This window comes from Capricornis sumatraensis, chromosome 21, assembly GCF_032405125.1.
Source record: "Capricornis sumatraensis isolate serow.1 chromosome 21, serow.2, whole genome shotgun sequence".
NCBI classification, from domain to species: domain Eukaryota; kingdom Metazoa; phylum Chordata; class Mammalia; order Artiodactyla; family Bovidae; genus Capricornis; species Capricornis sumatraensis.
Window position 1 is genome coordinate 3,146,167 of NC_091089.1, and position 19,014 is coordinate 3,165,180.

The following is a 19,014-nucleotide window of genomic DNA, read 5'->3' on the forward strand; positions in this document are numbered from 1 at the left end:
ATTGTTCCCAGAATTGGCAAGAGGTGCTCTCTGTGCTTCAGTTGTCTGGACACCTGCTGTCCTTCTGGATGTCTGCAATTTCACTGTGTGTTAAGCGGAGGGTGTCACGTGGCCAGACCCTGGTAAAAACTCTGGGCACTGAGGCCTTGATGAGCTCCCCTGGTCGCTGTCTGTTGCTGGAGGATCAAGCTCATCCAAGGGAGAGGCTCCTGGAAGCCACAGCTGGAGTCCTCTGGGCGCTTCCCACCTGCCTTTCCCTTCGTTGACTCGGCTGTGTGTCCTGTGGCCGTGTGTCACAGCTGGGACTACGCTGGCACGCTGGGTGAGTCCCCCTGAAGATCACCGTACCCGGGGCTGGCCTTGGAGGCTCCGACACGACAGCGTTGAGACTTCCAGTATAGGAGCTCCATAGGCTGTCCTCTTACCTGTGTCTTCTTTGGTCGCCCTCAGCAGTGTTTTGTAGTTTTCAGTGTACCCATCTTGCACGTTGTCAGATCTGTCCCTAAGTATTTCATATCTTTTATGGTATTGTGTAAGGTATTGCTTTTTAAACTTAGTTTCTGATTGTTCACTGCTAGTATGTAGAAATGCAGTTTACTTTTATAAGTTGCTCTGATAGCCTGCAATCTTGCCGAGCTCATTTGTTCGTTCTCGTGGGCTTTAATGGGTCCCTTATATATTTGATAAGAAGATCATGTCATCTGTGAATACGGATCATTTTACTTCTTCCTCTCCCCCCTTTTCTTGCCTGATTGCTCTGGATAGCGCCTCTAGCACAGTGTTGATTAGAAGTGATGAGAGCGAACTTGCTTGATTTGGTCCTGATCTTAGTGGAAACACATATGTCTCTTTATAACCAGCCCACCTTAGTGTAATTGTTATATGGTTAGCTTTCCATGCGCTAAAACCCCCTGCTACATTGTCCTTCTTTGTTTAAGTAGCCCCTGGTCGTGTGTGTGTGTGTGTGTGTGTGTATGTGTGTGTGCACTAGTTGCTCAGTCATGTTCAACCCCATGGACTGTAGCCCACCAGGCCCCTCTGTCCGTGGGATTTCCCAGGCCAGAGTACTGGAGTGGGGTGCCATTCCCTTCTTTATGCGGGGGATCTTCTCTATGCAGGGATCAAACCCAGGTCTCCTGCATTGCAGGATGATTCTTTACCCTCTGAGCCACCAGGGGAGCCTTATCTATTAATAAGATTTAAATGATAAGAAAAAAGTCATATGTATTCACCCACTTAGTTACCCTTTCCAATGGTCAGTTTTGATCCGATGTCAGACATTGTGAATTTAGTGTACTGAATATTTTTGTGGGCTTTAGACATTCTGAGATTAGTTCTGGGAAATGCAGCTGGTCATCTGTGGGGCTTATGGTCTTCTTGATCTCATCACACTTTGCCATCCTGTCTTGTCTCGGATATGTGATAAATATTGTTAAAATGCATGTGAAGATTCTTTCTCCTTCCTTCCATGTTTCACTGATGTATCCTCTTGGAAGGGGCCAGCCGCTCCCAGGTACTGGTATGTTTTTTTGGAACGTCAGAAACAGTGGTCCACAGGGGAGTTCCTGAAAGAGACGTTTCTCTGCCTGAGATATGGCAGGGATAGGCTTCGGAAAGTGGGAGTCGACTGTGATTTGTCCTCTTTCCCCCTGACCAACTCTGATCCTGCCTCCTCATGCCCTTTCCTGTCCTCGGGGAACTTTGTCTGCACCCCTGGAGGGCACGCAGCAGTCACCAAGTGATGCTGGCCTTGGAGGCACAAACCGGCCTCCTGAATCTTGTTCTTTGAGTGCTGTTTGTCAAATGAGTATTGAATTGGGCAGGTTTACTCCTTTACTGGAATTCATGCTTATTGATGATGATGTCTCATTGCAATCATTAGGACCCTTTGAGAAAACAGCCTTGAGTTATTTATTCAAACCATGTCTATTTGGTCCCTTGGCACCTAACCATAGAACTGTAGGCAAGTTGCATAACTGTTTCTAGGCCCCCTGTCCTCACTCAGAGGCGGGGCCTGGTGATGCTGTGGGACCGCACCCATGTCCCTTCCTGGCCCCTCCTGCCTCCCCCTGCTCCGCCTGCCCTCTCGCCTGGGCTGCCAGCTGGTTCCTGGGTGTGGTCTCCAGCAGGCCTGTGCTTCAGCTTCGGAAGGCGAATGATGGTTCCATGCTGGAGTCGGGTTTACTGCTGGGGGTTGTCCCAGCAATGCTGGTGGTTGCGGTGACCACACCGTCGTCACAGCTGCAGCAATGGGTGCTCAGGTGGTGGGACTGTCGGGTGATAATCTGAGAGCTGTGATGCCTGAGTATTGTCTGGAGTGTGGAGTCTGACCCACATGGTTGAAGGTCTGTAAACCTGAACGGCAGGAATTAGGCTCATTACTGCAACTCATCCCAATTACTCCCCGTAAGAAGATCCATGTTCTTGTCGCTGAGGTTCTTTGCCACCACATGGACTGTAGCCCGCCAGGCTCCTCTGTCCATGGGATTCTCCAGGCAAGAATCCTGGAGTGGGTTGCCATGCCCTTCTCCAGGGGATCTTCCCATCGAACGAGTGTCCTGCATTGTAGGCAGCTTCTTTACCACTGAGCCACTGGGGTTGCCCCTCTTGAATTGAATTATTTGGCTCTAATCTTTCGGAGAAGGCAGGTCCCTAAGTGTTGAGTCCTGGGAGCTGGCACGTGCAGTGTATCTTGCCAGCGCGAGGTTCCTCCTGTGTGGCCTGGCTTGCCCGCTCAGGGCCCTCGCGGGTGCCAGGCTGATGGGGAGGCTGCTGCTCTGTCTGTTGTGCTGGGGGCAGAAAGTGGGTGAGGGCTCATCTGACTATATGTTTCAAAAGGAATTCTTTAAATTTATCTGAGGCTGTGTTTTTTGTCACAAATGAGTTTAGTTACATAAAACACAATTTTGTATCTTCTTTGTGTAAACATAGATCTTTTTGCAGACTTGGCAAATGGCAGCCATGTAACTGAGCTCTTTGGCGGGTGGCGGCCAAGGTCTGGGCACCTCGCCCTCCCAGGGACGCCCTCTCCCCACGTCTTAATCCCACTATTTGGTTTCTGTGTTCCCCTGCATGTCTGTCACGGTGGACTCAGCGAGGGGTCCTGTCCTCGGTGTTCATTGAGGGGAGGGGCTCGAAAGGGTGCTGGTGCCACTGAGCACCACGGGGTGACCTTTGACCTTCGCTGGGCCTCATTTCTGGCATTTGTGTGGATGAATGTTTTTGGCTAAAACAGCTTTGCTGAACCTGCCTGTGACATGGTGGGACAGGGGTCAGCAGACTGGAGACAGTGATGGCCTGAAGGGAGCGAGCAAGAGAGGGGAGGTAGTCACATGGGCGCCGCAGCCTGGGGAGCCAGGGTGAAGCCCCGGGGCCCTCCCTGGAGGGCGGGCGGACATGGGTGACGTGAGGCTCTTCTCTGGGCACCGTTCCCCTCCAGGCTTGTGCTGACATCCTGGACTGGGGGCAGATATTTGTTCAAGTACCTGAGTACTCTCAGTCATGTCCTCCTCACGCTGACCTCGCCCTCCTCACGCTGAGCTCACCCTCCTCACTCGCGTCCTCCTCACGCTGAGCTCACCCTCCTCACTCACGTCCTCCTCACGCTGAGCTCGCCCTCCTCACCCGAGGCCTCCTCACGCTGAGCTCACCCTCCTCACTCGCGTCCTCCTCACGCTGAGCTCACCCTCCTCACTCGCGTCCTCCTCACGCTGAGCTCGCCCTCCTCACTCGCGTCCTCCTCACACTGAGCTCGCCCTCCTCACCAGCGTCCTCCTCACGCTGAGCTCACCCTCCTCACCAGCGTCCTCCTCACGCTGAGCTCACCCTCCTCACCAGCGTCCTCCTCACGCTGAGCTCACCCTCCTCACCAGCGTCCTCCTCACGCTGAGCTCGCCCTCCTCACACTGATCTTGCCCTCCTCATCCCCGTCCTCCTCACGCTGAGCTCGCCCTCCTCACCAGCGTCCTCCTCACGCTGAGCTCGCCCTCCTCACTCGCGTCCTCCTCACGCTGAGCTCGCCCTCGACCCCGCCCCCAGTTCACGTCTGTTTCTTTTGCCCTAGACTTCGACCCCCACCACTTCTGGCACTGGAGCAGCTTTGCAGACTACGTGCAGTGTGTCCTGGCCTTCACTGGTGTGGCGGGCTACATCACCTACCTGTCCATTGACTCGGCCCTCTTTGTGGAGACCCTGGGCTTCCTGGCCGTGCTGACCGAGGCCATGCTGGGTGTGCCGCAGCTCTACCGCAACCACCGCCACCAGTCCACGGAGGGCATGAGGTAGGGGCAGACATCAGATGTTCAGGTGTGGCTGCTTGGTGGTCAGCTCTACTGGGAAAACTGCCAGTGCATGAGCAGTTTCGGTTTGCTCATTGCTCTCCTGATCTCTTGGTGTGCAAGCAGGTGAGTTTGTGTTCAGCAGGTGAGGGGAGGCCAAGAGCCTCCTGTGAGGCAGCTCACTGTGAGCCATGGATGGGGTGGGGGTCCACGGATGTCTCCAGAAGGCAGAAGGTTCAAGCCCTTTAATGCAGGAGATAACACAGCAGCTCCTTCCACTTGGCACCACCAGGAAAAGGTCCAGGCACTCCCCAGTGAAGCAAAAATAGTTTATTTGCAATAACATCAGAAAGTGTAAAGTGCTTAGGAATTAACTTAACCAAGGAGGAGAAAGACCCACACAACGAAAACTGCAGAGACACTGCCTCTGACGCATTCAAACGGTGACTGTTGGAAGAACAGCAGGAGTTAGTGAGGATGTGCAAAAATTGGAATTCTTCTGTTCTGTTCATGGGAAGCAAAATGGTACAGCTTCTGTGGAAAACAGTGTGGCATTTCCTCAAAATATTAAAAATAGAACTACTATGTGCTAAGTCGTTTCAGTCATGTCTGACTCTTTGTGACCCCAGGGACAGTAGCCCACCAGGCTCCTCTGTCCATGGGATTCTGAAAGGCAAGAATACTGGAGTGGGTTGCCATGCCCTCCACCAGGGGATCTTCCCGACCCAGGAATTGAACTGGAGTTTCTTATGTCTCCTGCATGTGACCCAGCAATTCTGCTTCTGGGTGTATAACCAAGAGAATTGAAAGCATGGTCTTGAACAGATATTGTAAGCCCATGTTCATAACAGAGTAACAACCCAAGTGTCCATCAGTGGTTGAATGGATAAGCAAAACGTGGTCCGTCCATACAGTGGAAAATTAATCAGTCTTAACAGGAAGGGAATTCTCACACAGGTTTCAGTAGGGAAATTTGAGGACACGATGCTCAGTGGAATTAAGCCAATCACAAAGGACAAATACTATGTGATTCCACTTATATGAGCTTAGAGTTGTCAAATTCATAGGCGGTATTATGGCAGAAAGTGAAGAGGAACTAAAAAGCCTCTTGATGAAAGTGAAAATGGAGAGTGAAAAAGTTGGCTTAAAGCTCAACATTCAGAAAACTAAGATCATGGCATCTGGTCCCATCACTTCATGGGAAATAGATGGGGAAACAGTGGAAACAATGTCAGAGTTTATTTTTCTGGGCTCCAAAATCACTGCAGATGGTGACTGCAGCCATGAAATTAAAAGACGCTTACTCCTTGGAACGAAAGTTATAACCAACCTAGGTGGCATATTCAAAAGCAGAGACATTACTTTGCCAACAAACGTCCGTCTAGTTAAGGCTATGGTTTTTCCAGTAGTCATGTATGGATGTGAGAGTTGGACTGTGAAGAAAGCTGAGCGCCGAAGAATTGATGCTTTTGAACTGTAGTGTTGGAGAAGACTCTTGAGAGTCCCTTGGACTGCAAGGAGATCCAACCAGTCCATTCTAAAGGAGATCAGTCCTGGGTGTTCTTTGGAAGGAATGATGCTGAAGATGAAACTCCAGTACTTTGGCCACCTCATGTGAAGAGTTGACTCATTGGAAAAGACTCTGATGCTGGGAGGGATTGGGGGCAGGAGGAGAAGGGGATGACAGAGGATGAGATGGCTGGATGGCATCACTGACTCGATGGACGTGAGTTTGAGTGAACTCTGGGAGTTGGTGATGGACAGGGAGGCCTGGCGTGCTGCAATTCATGGGGTCGCAAAGAGTCGGACATGACTGAGCGACTGAACTGAACTGAACCATGGGTGTATAACCAAGAGAATTGAAAGCATGGTCTTGAACAGATATTGTAAGCCCATGTTCATAACAGAGCAACAACCCAATGGGTTGCCAGGGCCTAGAGGAGGGGAGAAGGGGGAGTTATTATTTAGTGGTTATTTATCTATAGTGCTTTTGAGTGAGTGTCTCTCTGTACAGATTTTTTAGTGACTTGTCTAAGTAATATATTATGCATATAACTTACCACATAATTGTGTCATCATTTTACCACTTTGGATGCAGGGTAGAAACTTTACCTCCTTTGATGATATATTTAATACATTATACATTATATACATAAAATGTTCCCCTCCACTTATAATTTTCTTCAGTATTTTCTCTATTCATATTTAGAACATCAGATAATGTTTTAATTTTTGCTTCAATCAGTGTAATGCACAAAATTGAAGAGGAATGGGAAAGTCTATTGTATTTATTTTTGCTTACGATATTCTGTCTTCCTTCCTACTCCAATATTCCTTTTCTTGTTGTTTTTTTTTTCCCCTTGCTTTGAGAAATTTCTGGCAGGCTACAGTCCACGGGGGTCTCAAGAGAGTCGGAAATGACAACTGAACAACAACCCTCTAAGGCTGTCAGGTGGTGGCAGGTTTTTTCACTTTTCCCTCACCTGAGAATGTCTCGATACCCTTTCATCTGAAGGATGTTTCTGCTGATGTAGGGTCTGGTTTGATAGTTCTTTTCTTTTAGACCTTGAAAAATGTGCCATTTCCTTCTGGTCTCCATGGCTTCTGATGAGAAAGCCATTGTCATTTTATTGTTTTTCCCTATTGTTGTTTAGTCACTAAGTCAGGTCCAACTCTGTGACCCCATGGACTGCAGCATGGCAGGCTTCCCTGTTCTTCATTGTCTCCTGGACTTTGCTCAAAGTCACATCCATCGAGTCAGTGATGCCATCCAACCATCTCATCCTCTGTCGTCCCCTTCTCCTCCTGGCTTCACTCTTTCCCAGCATCAGGGTCTTTTCCAGTGAGTCAGCTCTTCACATCAGGTGTCCAAAGTATTGGAACTTCAGCTTCAGCATCAGTCCTTTAAGTGAATATTCAGGGTTGATTTCCTTTAGGATTGACTGGTTGGATCTCCTTGCAGTCCAAGGGACTCTCAAGAGTCTTCTCCAACACCACAGTAGCATCAATTCTTTGGCACTCAGTCTTCTGTATGGTCCACCTCTCACGTCTGTACACGACTACTGGAAAACCACAGCTTAACCATGTTTCAACTTGCCAGCTCGTCCACTTGACTGATGACCTTGAGGACATGGACTGCATCCCATCCCTTTCTTTCCCCAACATCTGACAGTGTTTGGAAAATTACAGCAGTTCAGTAAATATTTGTTGAATGAACTAATGAAGGATTAAAATAGTTGATTCTCTAAGTCACTTTTGGGAAATAGGAGAACCCTTGGGGATGCGTTTATGAACATGGAAAATTTACCACTGTGGGTACCTGGCCAATTGGGCTAATTCTTAGAGAATTTGTACCCAGTGGCGAAAATTGCAGAAGGCCCCAGTGGGTACCACATCCCTGGTGGGTACCACGTCCCTGGTGGGGCTGCAGTGACTCATCCAGCTAAGGTGATGTTGGAAAGATGCCTGGCCAGACCACAGAGGTTGGGGCCGCTCTGCAGAAGTGCCGCCGCAGGCGTGGCCATCCCACTTCTGGCCTCAGTGGGGTAGGGGGCAACCACTTCTTGTTCTCAGTGACAGGACAAGCAGAAGTTCCTGGCACTTGGAGGGGAGCCTGGGGAGCTGTGTGGGGGTGGGCAGTGCTGTCTGAGGAGGTCCTGACTTTAGGACATGAGGGATGAGCGTGGTCTTCTGCTCTGTGACCGCAAGCCCCTCTCCTCTGGTGCCCGCTCACCTGACTCCACCTGCCCACCTCCTGAGGGTGCTGGTGTGAGGGGGTTGGGGCACAGGCTGTGAGGAGATTGAGGTGCTGGTGTGAGGCGGTCAGGGTGTGGGGTATGAGGGGGTCAGGGTGCTGGTGTGAGGGGTGGGGTGTGGGTGTGAGGGGTCGGGGTGCTGGTGTGAGGGGTCGGGGTGTGGGTTGTGAGGGGTCGGGGTGCTGGTGTGAGGGGTTGGGGTTTCTGGGTGTGAGGGGTGTGAGGGGTCAGGGTGCTGGTGTGACGGGTCAGCGTGAAGGGTGTGAGGGGGTGGGTGCAGGTGTGAGGGGTTGGGGTGCTGGGTGTGAGGGGTTGGGGTGTGGGGCGTGAGAGGTCAGGGTGTGGGGTGTGAGGGGTCATGTTGAGGGGTGTGAGGGATCGGGGTGCTGGGGTGTGAGGGGTCGGGGTGTGTGGGTGTGATGTGTCGGGGTGTGGGGTATAAGGTCGGTGTGAGGGGTCGGGGTGCTGGTGTGAGGGGTCAGGGTGCTGGTGTGAGGGGTCGGGGTGTGGGATATGAGGGGTCGGGGTGTGGGTGTGAGGGATCGGGGTGCTGGGGTGTGAGGGGTTGGGGTGCTGGGATGAGGTGTCAGGGTGCTGGGGTGAGGGGTCGGGATGCAGGTGTGAGGGGTTGGTGTGGTTGTAATGGGTCAGGGTGATGGGGTGAGGGGTCGGTGTGAGGGGTCAGGGTGCTGGTGTGAGGGGTCAGCGTGAGGGGTATGAGGGGTCAGGGTGCTGGTGTGAGGGGTCAGCGTGAGGGGTGTGAGGGGTCGGGGTGTGTGGATGTGAGGTGTTGGTGTGTGGAGTGTAAGGGGTCAGTGTGAGGGGTCGGCGTGCTGGTTTGAGGGGTCAGGGTGCTGGTGTGAGGGGTCGGGGTGTGGGATATGAGGGGTCGGGGTGTGGGTGTGAGGGGTCGGGGTGCTGGGGTGTGAGGGGTTGGGGTGCAGATGGGAGGGGTCGGTGTGGGTGTAGTGGGTTAGGGTGATGGGGAAGGGGTCAGGGTGCTTGGGTAAGGGGTTGGGTTGCTGTGGTGAGGGGTCAGGGTGCTGGTGTGAGGGGTCAGGGTGCTGGGGTGAGGAGTTGGGGTGCTGTGTGATGGGTCAGGTGCTGGGGTGAGGAGTTGGGGTGCTGGGTGAGGGGTCGGGGTGCTGTGTGATGGGTCAGGTGCTGGGGTGAGGAGTTGGGGTGCTGTGTGAGGGGTCAGGGTGCTGGGGTGAGGAGTTGGGGTGCTGGGTGAGGGGTCAGGTGCTGGGGTGAGGAGTTGGGCTGCGGGTGTGAGGGCACAGAGGCAGAGGAGTTCCCCTGGGGCTGCAGGCAGCGGGAGCCCGCACTCTGGTTGAGTGGGTATGAGAAGGCCTGGAGGTGCCCGCAGCGCTAGCCCCGCGTGGGGTGGAGGCCCAGCCGTCAACCGGCGGGTCCTGAGCAGGCCCCAGGCTTGCAAAGGAGGCCGGCGTCGCTGCTCCAGTTGGCTGCCCGTGCAGGGTCCTCTCCAGACTGCGCTCGTCCTCGTTAAGGAGACTGACCTGATAACAGGCAGCTGCCGGCCCAAGAGCGGGCTCTGGGGCAGCGTGATGAGGATGGGTGGTTCTGCGAGCCCAGGACAGCCAGGCTCTGGGGGGTCTGCAGGGCCGGTCCTGGGGCCATCCTTCACTGCTGCCCGCGTCCCCTGCCAGCTGATGGTGCAGGTGACGTGGGGCTGTGCCAGCAACGGGTGGTGACGGGGCCCCGGGCCCCAGGCTCAGGGCAGGGCTGTGCTCCTTGCTCCTGGGCATCGAGCTGGGGTCTGTGCAGGGTGACCTTGCTCTGTGTGCTTTTAAAGACCCAGCACCTGGGGACTGAGGAGCCTGGCAGGCTACAGTCCACGGGGTCTCAAGAGAGTCGGAAATGACAACTGAACAACAACCCTCTTTCTTAGTGAGTGAGCAAGCTGAGTGCTTGGAGAAAAAGTGCAGGTGTGGAGCCTCATGCAGTTTTGTTTCCTGTAACATTAGTTCTTCTTCACAGAAGTCTGTGTAAGAGAACCTGTAAGATGATGGGATGTTCACGTGACAGTGGATTAAATCTGAATCCTCTGTGTAAACAGGCCGCCCCAGCATCTGCTTCTCTCAGCCCAGCTCACAGGCACCTGGGCTCTGCATGTCCTCTCAGGGGTCTTCCCTCAGCCCCAGCCCGGTCTCTGCTCTGTCCCTGATAAAGTCTATCAGTCTGGTTGTGGCACTGTCCCCAGGGCAGGGGCCTTCTTTCTTTGCAGTGTCCCCAGCACCCAGAATGGCTTGGCAGTCAAAGGGCAGTGAGTCCGACTCCATGATCCTGAGCAGGAGACACCAGGTGTCCCTGTGCAGCTGGGGCTGGTCTGACCTGTGCCCCCGGGGCCAGCGCCCTCTGCCTGTTGGTTCAGGGAGCCTGAGCCGTGGCGGCCGGGGTTCCCTGAGTGTCCACCCCGACACGTTGCAGCTGGATTCCTGGAGGGCAGATGGCTGGTTCCCAGGCAGAGGTGAGGACGGTGGGGTCGTGAGGGAAGTGCCCCTCACCTGTCCACACCCCGGCCTGGAGGAGAGAAGGTGGTGTGCCGGGTATGCACGTGGTGGCCCGGTTCAGCCTGAAACCAGAACCTGCCCCAGCCCGCGACACTCTGGCCAGTGGACAGCCCCACTGGCGAGGACACAGGAGCCCCCTGAGATTGGCTTCTCCCATCCAGAGCTCAGGACCAGAGCCCTCCCACCCTTTCCGGTGTCCACTCCTGGACTCCGGACTTGGGCTCATGGCTGCCCCTGGCCCCCATGCCCACTGCCCAGCAGCTGCACCATGTGGGCTGATCTGAGCATCCTCAGGTGTCCCCCAGCGAGGTTTCTGTTTCACCCCCAAGATGGAGCAGTCCTGGACCTGCTGGGACTCGGAACTCTCGAAGCCCTGTGGTCAAGGCCAGCTCAGATCTGCTGCGGGACACTCGGCCTCAGACCATCAGAGAGTGCGAGAGGGGAGGGACTGTGAGGTCCTGCTCAAAGACCAGCTTCATCCATCTCCCAGGGGACCTGCTCAGAGGGTGTGCGCTCACACACACAGGTGTGCACACACACTCATGCACACTCACACATGTGCACACACATATTCATACATACTCACATGCATGCTTTTGCTGCCTCTGCCTTGGAGGAAATGCAGGAGGTACTTTTGAATGATTTCCCTTTACAGAATGTTAAGCGATTATTGGAATGATGCTTCTGAACCAGTAACAGAAACTGACGCAGCTTTGAGATAAGGTCACTAATTAGCACTGCGGCCCTGAATGGCAACTTGTAGCCAAGTTCCCTCCTCCTTCCTCCGCGTTTTGCTGCATTAGATGTTCCCCAACAAGTAATTACTGGAGAGCCTGGGGGTGGGTGAAGGGGGCCAACGTGGGGAAAACCAGTGGTGGATCCAGTTATGACCGGGGAGAGGCAGGGGCAGGCAGGAGGCCGGTGGATGGAGGGGTGTTCGGAGACAACGCTGGCCCTGGCCGCGGGGGCCCCAGGAGGAGGTCACGTGTGTGGTATTGTGAGGCGGGGACGCTTCTGGGTGCAGCAGTTCGGGCTGGCTGCTGACTTGTCCCAGCCGGGACACTCCTGGCTTTGACAGCAGCGTCCAGCATCAGGGAAGTGCTCACCTGGTCCAGCTCCAGACCTGCCCTCAAGCCTGGGGCCTCAGCTGCTTGGGAATCAGGGTGGCATCTCCCTGGGGCCACATGTGCGTCACTCCCAGCCCCCCACCCATTGTCCTCTGTGTCGTCCTTGACACGTGGTGAGCCTGCCATCGTGAGTGGAGGTGCCGTGCACGATGCCCATTAGAGTGTGCACACACACGCAGGTACACCTCCACCACAGCACACACCACACTTGCACACCCAGGGGCCAGTCAGGAGATGAGGAGGGCTGGAATTAGAGTCCAACCAAAGCCCTGGAACTTAGACAGATAACTTCATGGAGCAGTAACTTGTCACACCATCACCCATCTAAAGCACCCCATCCAGTGGATTTTAGTGCATTCACAGAGCTGTGCAGCCATCGCCAGTCTAATTTTAGGGCGTTTCGTCACCTGAAAAGCAGTCTCGTGCCCGCTGGCAATCACTCTCCACTGCCCCCGCCTCGGCCAGGCCTCAGAACCACTGATCTGCTTTCTGTCTCCACGGCTCTGTCTGTTCTGGATGCGTTAGAGAAATGGAATGACACGGCACATGGTCCTCTCTGCTGCTTTCACTCTCCGTCACACTCCCAAGGCCATGCACAGTGAGCGGCCAGTGTCCATCCTTCCTGAGTGACAGTCACTGTGCTCACAGGTCAAGCTCTGCTGATCTCCTCTTTAGTTGGTGGACGTCTGGGCAGTTTGGCATCCTCTTGGCAACCATGAGCAGTGTTGCTGTGAACAACAGTGTTGTCTGTGTGCCAGTTTCTGTGCGGACATGTGTTCCTCTGTCTTGGACACACTTAGGAGTGGAGCTGGTGAGTCGCGGCCGCACCGTTTTACGTTCCCGCTGGAGGTGCAGGATTCTGGCCTTTGCACAGCCTCACCAGCACTGGTTACCTTCTCATCATAGCCGTCCATGTGGGCGTGAAGTCGGGTCTCCTGTGGCTTTGATTTGCATTTTCCTGATGACTGATGACATCAAACACCTTTTCCTGTGATTATTGGCTGTTTGTGTATCTTCTTTAGAGAAATGTCTGTTCAGATTTTTGCCCATGTAAAAATTTGATTGCTTTCCTTATTGACTTGTAGAGATCTTTAAATATTCTTATTGGTTTGCATTCATCTTCTCCATTGCAGGCCATCTTTTCACACTGCAGCACAAAAGATTTGAATTTTGATGAAGTGTATTTTTTTTTTTAATTGCTATGCCTTTGGTGTCACACCTAAGAAACCTTGTGACCCTTGGTCACAGAGACCTACTCCTGTGTTCTGGGTAGGCTTTGAATTTTGGGGGAGCTTTGGATGGGTGGGACGGAGAAGGCAATGGCCCCTCACTCCAGTACTCTTGCCTGGAGAATCCCATGGACGGAGGATCCTGGTGGGCTGCAGTCCATGGGGTTGCTGAGGGTCAGACATGACTGAGCGACTTCACTTTCACTTTTCACTTTCATGCACTGGAGAAGGAAATGGCAACCCACTCCAGTGTTCTTGCTTGGAGAATCTCAGGGACGGGGGAGCCTGGTGGGCTTCCGTCTGTGGGGTGGCACAGAGTCGGACACGACTGAAGTGACTTAGCAGTAGCAGTAGCGATTGGATGGGCGGGAAGGAGGGAGGTGTGGGCGCGGGCTCGGAGGTGGGAGTGAGGAGCGGCAGGGACGCACGTGGGCGCCAGCGAGGCCAGTGCAGGAGTGAGGCTCGTGCTGCGTGGGCGCTGGCTGGGGAGAGGCGTTCTGGGTGGCTGGCCGGGGCAAGGGTGAGGTGAGAAGTATTTTAGGAATAGTCGTCGGGCTGCTCGGTTTCGGAGGAAAAAAGCTGGTGCCAAGAATGAAGTAACGGGATCCTGGATTAAACTCGTGGGGAAGATCAGGCACAGGACGCAGCAGCTGGAGTTGGGGCCAGGGTGAGGAGGAACCGAGGGAAAGGAATCAGCTCCCAAGCCACCCACCCTGCCCACCCCCAGCTGAAGAATGCAGCCTGGGGACAGTCTCCGCCTGCGCAGACCAGCTCCCACAGCTCCTCCGTGCCCTGGGCTCCCTGTGCTGTCCGAAGCCCGGACTGGCAGCCCTCAGTCGAGGCGGGGTCTTCCTAGAGACCCCGCCATGTGCAGTGGGCACACTCCGGCCTTGATACACACTAGGACGTCCCTGGCCTGCTGGATGGTGGTAATTGGGCCTCACGGCTGGCCCACCTGAAAGCTGTTGAGGGTAACAGGTGACCTGACCCCGTGGGGGAGACGGGGTCTGGGCCTGTGCACATGCCCACAGGGGGCAGGGTCCAGGGTGACCAGGGGGCTCGGAACATGAGCTTGTACGTCAAGTGTCCACTCCTGGCACGTGGGCTCCCGCAGCTCAGGGTGGTACTTGGACTGGGAGGAACAGTTTGATTAAACATTTGCCTTGAGCCCTCAACACGCGGGGCTGGTCGTGGGGCCTCAGAAGGCTGTCGGATTCCTGCTTCTGGGGCGAGAGCCAACTGAGGGCCAAGGCCAGGAGAGGCATCTGGGCACCTAAAAATGTGTGTGTGTGTCAGGCAGAGCCCAGCTCTTGGCGTTGCCCACACGTCTCCGCTTGCTAGGGCAAAGGTGCACCTGGGCTTTCAGGCCCAGAGGGACACCAGCTGGGACGGGCTCAGCTGTGCCTTCTGCCACCCCTCTGCGGCCTTCCCACCCTGCGAGGCATTTGCTGTGTGTCCTTGGGTGAGTAACCCAACCTGTCTGTGCCTCAGCATCTCCCCTCTAAACGGGGCACTGCACAGGCCACCACGTGGTGTCTGTTTTGGGAGGGAGGGTCCTTGGGTCTCCTGCTAAGTTCTGGTGTCTCTAGGGGAGACTGTGCCTTGGCTCTTAGCGCTGTAGAATGAAACTAGGCTGATTTACGACGTTAGTTCTCTTCCCATCTTCACAGCTGTTTGCAGAAATTGGGCTTGCTTGTCAGAGCTTCTCCTGGAAATGCTTGCTCTGTGGGGGTGGGTTTCCTTTGAAATGGAAGTGCTCTGAGCTGGAGAGCTGTGAGTAGCCTCGCTGGCAGGCCAGCATCTCTGCCGCTCTGGTCTGCCGCTGCCAGGCAGCCCCTGTGCGCCCGCCCCCCACCTGCTGTTCCTTCCAGACACCGCTGTGGGTGGTCCCATCCAGTCCCCTCCGTGTCCATGATGTAGAGTCACCTGCAGGCCACTTGGCACACTACTACTTCACTCTCAAATTCTGAGTTGGTGCTCCAGAGCAGGACAGAATTCAGATGGAGAGAGGGGCACAAGTTTGTGGGGAAAGATGCCACATAGAAGAGAGGACAGCAACAAGACACCCTCCCTCCCAGTCCTCAGCCTCTGTCCAGGGCCCAGTAGGTCTCATCCACAGGGATCAGTCAGCAGAGGCCAGTACACTCAGGATGGATGCTCCCCTGACTACCAACCTCGGGTCTTTTCATGCCGGGCCCATGTCTCCCTTGGGTGCACCTACAGACTGGACCGGATGGGTGGAGCAGTCCTGGGTACAGGACCGGGCGGACTGTGGGAGGACGCATTACATGAATGACAGGACGCATCTTGTTTTCCCACATCTGTCATTCTGGACTCCTACACAGCCCCAAGCCCAGAAGGGTGCACAGGGCAGAAAGCTTTCTGTCTAGGGCGTGGAAAGGGGTTCCCCCAGGACCTTTGGGGCAGACCGCCACCCAAGTCCCATGCTGGCCACTGATTGCTGGCCATGCTGTGCAGATCTGAGTGGTTTTGGAAACAACTGAATTCAGCCATAGTCCCCAAATAACAGCCACAGTGTGCAGCTCGAACTTAACCATGTCAGTTTCCTGCTGGAACAACAACAAAAAAAACATTCTCCACAGGATTGCAGTAAGACAGAGTCTCCTTACTTAGTGTTAAAAATCTCCAGGATGTTAACCAAAATTACTCACCATGAAGATTAGGAAAATCTCAACAACTCTCAAAAGAAAAGACCACAGACAACAAAAGAATTGACACAGAGACTGGAGTTACCATATCTTAAAGGCACTGGTGTAACTATTCTCTAAAGAGCAATAGCAGATACTCCTGAAATCAGTGCAAAGATGGACCATCACAAGGGAGAAATAAAAGCTATGAGAAAAGTAACTCAAAATTTTTAAATTGAAAAATACAGTAGCTGAACAGAAAACATACTTCATTAGTAGAATGGAGATGACAGAGCACAAATTAATGAACTTGAGGATTGATACAAATCATTCTGAACAACAGGAAAAAAAATAGGGGAAAAAAAAGAACAGACTCAGGGACAGCAGCAAGATGTCTAACGTTTGTGTCACCTGAGACCAGGAGAGGCGAGAGTGGCACAGAAGAGTTGAAGAAATGATGTCTGAAAACTTCCCAAATTTAGTGCAAGATCCATGTATGGATTTTAAGGTACTCAGCAAGTCCCAAACGTGCATTCTGTCACAGACTGTGAAACCAAAGTCAAATGGTGAAAGCAGCCAGAGAAAAAGGACTGGTGATGTATAGTGATCCTGCTGTTTAAATGCAGAGTTATATCAGCTAACTAAGAACCAAAGTCTTTAAACACCATGTGAGCCCACACGGTAAGCCAGCAAGAGTCGCAGGGCTGCTTGGACGCAGACGCCGGGACATAGGGTGGATGGGGGCCGGGCTTGGAGCCTCAGCCTGAACCATTCTCCTGAGTAAGGGTCCTGGAAGCTCCAGCTTTCGAGAGTGCAGGTTGGGGGAACTGTCCACTTTCTGCCCTGCTTCTGTGTGGTCCGTCTGATGCTCCAGTGGACAGAGCTGGGGATTTGGGGATCACTACCCTGGACACGGGTCACAGCCCCTTGCCTGGCTTTACTGGTGAGAACCGGCCTGGGGTCAGAGGCCTCCCAGCCCCAGGTGGATGGGGCCACCTCAGGAGCACGGAGTGCCTGCCCTGCCCTCAGCATAGACGGCTCAGACCTTCATCCTATCCCTGGGGTCCTCACAGCCGAGAGGCAGCTGCCCCCACAAACTGTGGCCTGGCTTAATCAGCCACATAAGGTTCGCCTGCTGTGGAAATGGGTCTGATTTAAACATTTTATGCAGGGAAACAGTGTGCTGGCGCATGCTACCTGGCCGGCCAGGTGTTAGACGTGGAGAGGTGTGTGCAGACACGAGCGGTCGGTGACGCGGGACCCCTCTCTGCTCCAAGGACTGGTCTGAGACTCTGGGCGTGCCATCGATGACCAGAAGGGGATTACCGTCAGGCTATCTTTGGAGCGAGGAGCCTGGCTGAGCCAGGAGTTCCCAAAAGAGGCCCCTGGTCTCCTGCTCAGTGCCCTGGGTGCAGGTGTCGGGGGCAGAGGGCTGCCCCCCAGGCCAGTTCTCGTGCTGCGAGCTTGCCTTGTGGGACATGGTGTGACGGGCCTCTCCTGCCTGAGGCCATCGCATGTCACCTGAGGGCCACACACGTGCTGTGCCTGCAGCCAGGACGGGACATTTGTGAGCCCACGTGAGCTTGGCCCTGCGGCGCCCTTCTCTGCCCCACAGACCTGAGGCTTCTCCTGCTCGAGGGCCTTCCTGTCCCTGCGGCCATGCATGTGGTGGCTTCACGGCCAGGACAGGAGGGTGGGCCAGAGTCTGGCATGTCCCCGGACTGACCCCTGGGTTAAGTCCCCTGACCCTGATCTATGACCCCTGACCCCAGTCTGTGACCCCTGACCGCTTCTGTGTCTCTGCAGCATCAAGATGGTCCTCATGTGGACGAGTGGTGACACCTTCAAGACGGCCTACTTCCTGCTGAACGGGGCGCCCCTGCAGTTCTCAGTGTGTGGGCTGCTGCAGGTACTGGTGGACCTGGCCATCCTGGGGCAGGCCTACGTGTTCACCCGCTACCCTCTGAAGCCAGCCCCCCATGCGGCCCACCCCGCCAGTGCCAAGGCCCTCTGAGGTGGCCAGAGGATGAGGACGCGGGACCAGGGCTTCTGGCCCGGCCACCTGTGCCCCACATGGGCAGTGGGCACCGCAGCCCCAAGATAGGCCCGGCCGTGGGAGACTCGCCTGGCCTCTGGCTCTTGGGTATGGCGGGGCCTGGGGGCCAACGCTGCGCTCTGCCACCCAGGACTCCACAAGCAGGTCTCCCCAGGTGGGGCTGCTGCACTCTCAAGCTAACGGAAAGCAGGCCTCCCTTCCACTTCAGCTCAGGACACAACTGGGGAACCTGGGGCGCCCCACGGGACCCGGGACCTCTGGGAACCTCCAGGTCTCGGGCCCCGGGGCCCTGATGTGGCAGGTGGGAGGGCTTGCAGCCAGGCCAGGGGGTCTCAGGAGGGGCGAGACGAGGTGGGAGTGAGAAACAGCATCGGGGAGCCCGGGTCCCTGCCCGAGGGGCCTGCGGTCTCAGGCCGGCTGGGGTGATGCACCGCAGCGTCGGGCTCAGCCATGTGGGACGCAGGGCTCCGGCTTCCTCACTCCAGGTTGGCACCTTTCCAGGCCCTGGTGGCCTTGCTACTCCACCAGCCCCTTCTGGTGAGGCTTCTGTGGACTCAATGCGTCTGGCCAGGCTGTGGCTGGTGTGGGCCCGGGGTGTTGGGAGGGGAGCCTGGGTGCTGGTGGGCCCAAGGCGCACCCAGGAAGGCTGGGGGCCCAGGTCCGGGGTTGGGCTGCCCCAGGCATCCCTTCCCTCTGGGAATCGTGCCCTTGCAGACACAGCCCAAGGCGTCCGTCTTCCAGGCCTGGAGGCGCCTGTGGGTCAGGGCAGGGGGCGGCAGGGCAGGCTTCTCAATGCTGTGCAGAGGCCCCGCTGCTGCCCCCACCTTCTGCGCAGCCCTCTGCGTCTGCTGTGTCTGACATTGGCCCTCTTCAGTCTACACAGGCATCTCAGCCTCCCAGGCGAGTGTTCTAGACACTTCTGCAGGCTTCCCACAGGCACTTCCCCTCCTGCTGGGCGGAGGGCCTGTGGCGTCCACGTTCCCTGGGCTGCTACCAAAGCACCCGCGTTTGTGTGGTTGGTGGAAGGCATGCGTAGCCGTCTCCTCCTCCTGACTTTTCCTCAAAAGCTCCTGAATGTTTGAGGATCCCGTGCAGCTCTCTGGCCTGCAAAATGCTCTGAAAATGTTTATTTTTTAAAATGAAAGGAGATGTCTGTCACCGGGTGTGGCGGTGCCGTGCGTGCCCCTTGTGAGAGCCCTGTGGTCCTGTCAGGGTGACTTTAACTCAATAAACTGCTGTGGATCCAGTGTGGCCTTGTGAGTGGAGCTGGAACACAGCCCAGGGCAGAGTCAAGGGCCCATCTGTCCTTCACCTCAGGGGATCCCAGGGAAGTGCTGGGCCAGCACCCTGCCCTGGAGGAGAGGACTGGCCTATGACACCGGGGTCGC

General features: G+C 55.2%; 1 protein-coding gene across 3 annotated transcripts in view; it reads left to right on the top strand.

Annotated features, from left to right (window-relative positions):
• SLC66A2 (solute carrier family 66 member 2) overlaps nucleotides 1-18,808 on the top strand; it is a 41,113-nt gene extending 22,305 nt beyond the window's left edge. For 2 of the 3 annotated variants that reach the window (XM_068993758.1, XM_068993759.1), the window contains 2 exons: nucleotides 4,064-4,280; nucleotides 17,377-18,808. In XM_068993758.1, coding sequence (XP_068849859.1) covers nucleotides 4,064-4,280; nucleotides 17,377-17,584 — 425 coding nt within the window. In that variant the 3' untranslated portion in view covers nucleotides 17,585-18,808. The remainder of the gene's footprint in view (nucleotides 1-4,063; nucleotides 4,281-17,376) is intronic. The other variant, XM_068993760.1, reaches the window with a different exon arrangement.
• The last annotated feature ends 206 nt before the right edge of the window (nucleotides 18,809-19,014 follow it).